General features: G+C 37.2%; 1 protein-coding gene and 1 long non-coding RNA gene across 2 annotated transcripts in view; both read left to right on the forward strand.

The window, feature by feature from the left end:
- Positions 1–131: 131 nt before the first annotated feature.
- LOC103514909 (protein FAM160B1) overlaps positions 132–6,119 on the forward strand; it is a gene marked incomplete in the record, with an annotated part of 31,843 nt that continues 25,855 nt past the window's right edge. Inside the window, 2 exon segments of the mRNA XM_017446417.2 lie at positions 132–333; positions 2,015–2,155. Coding sequence (XP_017301906.1) covers positions 289–333; positions 2,015–2,155 — 186 coding nt within the window.
- LOC113469817 lies at positions 3,644–4,401 on the forward strand. Its single transcript, XR_003393115.1, has 2 exons — positions 3,644–3,771; positions 4,287–4,401. It is a non-coding gene; the product is annotated as an uncharacterized LOC113469817 (long non-coding RNA).

Here is a 6,119-nt window from a genome sequence, read left to right on the forward strand (position 1 = left end):
GCTTCACTATTTAATGAGAAATGTTTTTTATCCATCGATCCCAGCCTCCGTGCGAGTTTTAATACCTCTGTGGTGCTAATGCGCAACGCAAACTCCGTGGGGGACGCAGTGCGCAGTTGAAAAAATTCTTGTTTTTTAAAAAATTGATAAAAGAAAATAAATTAAAATTCCAACAAAATTAATTTATTAGTATGTACCCAAATAGTTAATTGATTCCCTAATTAATTACTCTTGTTTCTTGTGGGAAATCCCCTCTGTTTTATTGAACATGTGTTTAGAAAGCTCAAAATGCTAAGCAGATTTAGCACAGTTGTTCAAAGTGCAGTGAATGCAGTAAGTTATACCTTCTCACCTATCTCTTATCAGAAATTGGCTTAAGAGCTTGCTATCAATAATTCTTAGGGACACTGAGGTGGCAAGTTCGACACCCTATCAATACACTTTAATTTAGATATCAGAAGGTTTACCTACTCTAGTAATGGACATTAAGGATGATGAAGTTCATGCCTAGGGCATCATCAAAAAAAAACTCCCACTCTACAACCACATCACCCTGTATCTCCCAGAGCAAGCTAGTAGACTTGTGCCTGACCCAAGAATAATTCTATAAAAACTTGAAACGTATGGTAGACCTGATATAAATGATAATGTACAGCCATACACTTAATATGGCATACATAGCTCTAGGTAACTACTGATTAATCCAGACTCACACAACCTTGGTTCTTCCTATCAGAACAGAGACCAACCATGGACAAGGCTTACTTCTCGTGAGAAATATGAATATGCATTATGAATTTGAAAGGAAATTTATCAGCAACTTCTCAATGATTCAAGTGGTGAAAGGCCCTTGAGTCTTGATGTGTTATTGGACAAAGATGATTCGGTTTTTGGTTCAAAGAATCTAGAGCACACTTGACTAATACAAGAATTACAGCCTTCTAATAATTCAGTAGGTACCTAATAAAAAAAAAAAAATGCTTTTGTCAGACACAAGTACAGTGAAGCATACCTACCTACTTTTCACTTCACTGATTTTTCAAAGGTAAGTACTAAGTAGTACCTATAAGTACTCAGTACATGCATTTTTCTTTTGGAATGGCATCTTCTCAATCCTGACAAATTTAGGGTTGAGATTAAGGCCTCAGAGGTCAGAAGAGGAACATTGTTTTAGATTAGAAACGAAATATACATGTCTAGCTCGGTGTTTACTACTTTCGTACTGCAGTACTACTTGCATACTAAATTTTCAGGTAAACAGTACTACTTGTGTACTAAAGATGTACTACTTGCGTACTGGATAAAACCTACTCTAGTTAGTAGTTATGATGTACTTGCTGACCGTCTGCAGTTTGGTACTCTGAGGTGGCATCTGCAGATAGCATTTTTATATTTTCATATACATTCCTTGCACTGACAGCCAATATTTGAATCTTATCATTGTTAAAAGGAGACTATTCTACTTAAAGTATGCATGTGAAAACAGGTCAAGTCTCTTGCACATCCCAACTATAACTGATCAGATCAGATAGGCTCCAAGTATCCCCAAAGGCAACACTTCAACATTGATCCAAGCCTTGTATTCCAATAGATCAGTTGTGCTTACTTGGGTGATGTTTCAAAGTCATAGAGCAGGAAAAATGACCAACAGAATTTTTCTTTTTCTTCTATGACTTTAGATACTGAGATAAATCGATTTAGAAAATTCTGGTAAATCGTGAAGTTTGATGTCACAGCATATGCTCCAGCTCCTGTAGGCAATGACATCATAATTCATGACTCCTGCTTCATTTGTTTGTGTGCAAGCATTTCTGCACATTTTGACGTGAAATCTGATGTCACAATTCCTTGAACTTTTTAATTAGAATGGCAATTAAAAATTGAATTTTCGACCTTTTAAAGTTAATTTTTTGGAGTGTTGACCTCAGATTTGGATTTTTCACAACTTTTTACATAGGAATCAACCTTTTATTAATAATATTTTCCCAATTGCAACTCCTCCATTAATTTTCAGCTTGCACCTCCTGCACCTTTACTTGAAGACTTTGAATATCATTGGAAGAGATTGATGAATCATTATTTGGTTGTATCACCACAGAACAGAGCAGCCATTGAACTCACCAACATTCCATTCCATCTAGATTCTTTATATGATGTAAGTTCAAGTCCCAGTAGGGCAATTTGTTAAGACATTGGACACAAAACCAGGTGGTCAGTAGTTAAAACCTTAGTAGCAACATAAAACAACTAATCCTGAAAACTGTACTGTATAGTCAAGCTATATCCTACACCATGCATAACCTAAAACCTGGCATACCAAAGTTGTATGATTTTTTTTTTTTTAATTATCTTGACCATAACATCTCAAAAAAAAATAAAAAAAAAATAGACAGGACATTCTATTAAACTAAGTGGAAAAAAAGGAAATTGCTTTTTTTTTTCATAAAAGATTTGTCTTAATTCCATATTTTTTCTCCTCTCTCAATTCTTTCTTTGTTATTGTCATTATGTTCTGTCTTATTAAAAAATAAAGTTAATTTTTAACTATTAAAAAAATATCTAATGACATATTCTATAAACCCACCTAGTTAGGTGGGTATAAAAAATGTTTATATACCCATTTTATTTTCAAATATTTTGATACATAATATTGTACATGTACAATATTGGAATCGTAAAATGGATTTTTTCCCGAGCTCATTGCTCTCAATGATAATATTAGGTTTGGACCAGCTACAGCGGGACTGTATTGTAAACAGGTGAGAATATGTGTATAGAGAATATGTGTATAAACAAGTGAGCACATGTGTATAAACAGGTGAGAATATGTGTATAAACAGGTGAGAATATGTGTTGTAAACAGGTGAGAATATGTGTAATGTATAAACAGTTGAGAACAAGTACATATAGGTACACCCAATCATTTCATTTTCGTTTTCTAGGTGAGATCCGCGTGTGACAAATTCCACTGGCCGTCAGAGGCAACCACCACCCCCAGTCAGCGGGACAATATCGGGACTTCGGGCGAAAGCGGGACATTTTAGCGTCCCCAGAGGATTTCTCGGGACAGCGGGACCAGAGGCTCCAAAGCGGGACTGTCCCACCGAAAGCGGGACGTATGGTCAGCCTAGGCATGACACACCAGTGTTAATGTTAGATATTTCTTGTAGGATGGCCTGACCCACTCACTTTTTTTATCTTGTTTTTAGAGTCAAAAGGGAAAAAATCAATTTTTTGTTGTCTTGGAATTACGTTATATTGGCGGATAAAATTACCTATTTAGACACAATTTCATAGATTTTAACATTTATGAGGGTAGGTACTGTTTTCTTCTTGGTTACTTCTAAAATCTTGGTACTTAATTTTTTTTTCGTTTTTTTTTTTTTTTTTTTTTTTTTTTTTTTTTTTTAGAGACTTGGTAGGATAGCCTGACCCACTCACTTTTTTATCTTGTTTTTAGAGCCAAAAGGGAAAAAATCAATTTTTTGTTGTCTTGGAATCACGTTATATTGGCGGATAAAATTACCTATTCAGACACAGTTTCATAGATTTTAACATTTATGAGGGTAGGTACTGTTTTCTTCTTGGTTACTTCTAAAATCTTGGTACTTACTTACATTACTTTTTTTTGGGCTTTTGTTTCAGAGACTGATAGAGTCCTGTGATGGGAACAAGCACAGTGCCTCAGAAACAGATGAAGTCCAATTCCTATGTACACTCAGTTGTTTGCTGAGACAGGAAATTCCCTACACCTCCATATTTTTTACCAATGTAAGTTTTTATTACTATTTTCCAGTATACAAATAGATACATAGGCCCTTGAGGTTGGTCTCAAATTGGAAGTGTAGACTCGCGATTTTTTGTAGCACGTGGTCGCGCGAAGCTGCCTTAAAATCCAAACATTTGAAAATGATAGAGAGAGGTCTCGCTGATGTCACGCAACTTATACATATATGTCTGCTAGAACCTTATAAATTCTATTGAAAAAAAAATGGTTACCTTAGGTTACTTAAAATATTATCATGGCCATTCAAGTTGTGACTTGGCGCGAACACCTACTAAAATTCACCATAGATAAAAATTGTGATTTGGATAAACTCAAGAAAAATGGAACGACGAAGGTGTCGACTCTATTTTCTTGTACCTAAAAGCCCTCAACCTGTTCAACCTTATATAACTTAGTGGTATCGGTGCAAACGATCTATTGTCCATAGTGTTAAATCACCTAAAAGATGGAAACAAATAAAATGGAACAGCATTTACCATTGTTAATCTCTCTCTTACAGGAGCTCCCCAGACCGACAGAATCGAATGCCAAACCCAAAGAGACCAAAGAAGACACTTCTCACCAATGTCCTGGAAATCTTCTGGATGCCCTTCTCACCTATATCAATAGTGCCGTACGTACCTCTCAATTATGTGCTTATTCGGAGAAAGAAAAAAAAAATCAGCCTTTTTTTCGTAGCAGTAAAACAACATATTAGACTCCTGTGGTCTGTGTCATGCCCATCCCGTAGTATGTCCCACTGAAGTTAAGCAAACTTGAATTTTCATCTTCAACACCCTGGCTGCCAAAGCATATTGCATTGATTACCCACTGAAACCCATGTAATAAAACATTTCAATCAGCCTTTTTTTCGTAGCAGTAAAACGACATATTAGACTCCTGTGGTCTGTGTCATAGCATGCCCATCCCGTAGCATGTCCCACTGAAGTTAAACAAACTTGAATTTTCATCTTCAACACCCTGGCTGCCAAAGCATATTGCATTGATTACCCACTGAAACCCATGTAATAAAACATTTCAAACATCTCCCTTAACATAAAAGACAGACTTCAATTCTTGGATTTTTTTCATTAAAAAAGAGGAAAATTTCACTCAGAGGCACTCTTTCAGATAACCATTGAAAATACAGAAGTGGCCCGTGGCAGCAAGTGTGGACGTCCAAAGTGGAATCTCTTTGGTTCAGCCATGTTGAATATAAAAAAGTCACATAATAAATTACGGCTTTATATTCCTTGTGTTTCAGGATACGGTAGTTCGTATCAAGGTGTGCCAAGCCATCATGCTGCTAGTATCCATGAGAGAGAATCGAGTGAGCGACTTTATAGTGACCGACACCAACTTGACTGTCGCCATAACAACCAGACTGGTCAACCTGTTTGATGATATCCGTGACAATTCGGATGTGGACTGTATACAGGAGATTAATGTGTCCTGGGCGTAAGTGACTTTTATCTCTCCAAATAATAGGTCTTTTTAGGAAAAGTTAAAAGAGGTTTGATAGAGGGTGCTGTAACTGCTGAGGTCTTATCGTCCCGAAATCAAAGAGGGAAGGAAGACAGGATAGGTGAAAGCCAGCCGTTACGAGAACGAACCATATCCGTTCATCATAAGATCCGCCCCCGGTCGGGAATCGAATCCGCGGCCTAGAGATTACAAGGCAGACGCGCTACCAACCTGATATGGCCACATTTTTCTTTTTCTTCTTTGAAGACATCACACTATCACAGTATAGTATTACTAAACGTCTCTTTTTGTTTTCAGGTTGGATGCACTGATGAGTGACAGCACTAGTTCTTATCATGGCTACTCCCAGCTAGTTCTCTTCTTCTCTTGGTTTGACTTCATCAATCAGGTAAAAAGAAACAATGGCTTACAATGGTCATTAAGGACGATTGTAGAAAGAAAATCCTTTCTTTATTCTGCCATCAGCCCGCGCAGCTGGCACTAGACGACCGTTGGCGTCACGCAACGATGGTGATCCGATTGTGATGGTGGGGGGATATCGAGTTGATCCCAATGTTTAAGATTCTAGATCAGTTGCTACTCTGGTAGTCGAGAGATTCAATTAAACCATAATGGACGAGTATTTCACGCCCCTCGTCATCTGTCACCTTTACGTAGTGGCCAGTCATGTACCGGTCCCTCTGCTTGTAGCTAACTCTTCTTGAGACGTGACCTTATCGTGCAGTGCATGCTTTGTGTGAAACTTATTAAGTGTGTCTCGACGCTATACTCGACAGTGAAAGTGCTAGTTTGACTTTGTTGTTCAAAAGCAAAAGTTGAGCAAAAAAAAAACATCTACCGAAGTCGTACTATCGGTTTTACTATCTTT

The sequence above is a fragment of the Diaphorina citri genome, unplaced genomic scaffold (assembly GCF_000475195.1).
Source record: "Diaphorina citri unplaced genomic scaffold, Diaci psyllid genome assembly version 1.1 scaffold1243, whole genome shotgun sequence".
NCBI lineage: Eukaryota > Metazoa > Arthropoda > Insecta > Hemiptera > Psyllidae > Diaphorina > Diaphorina citri.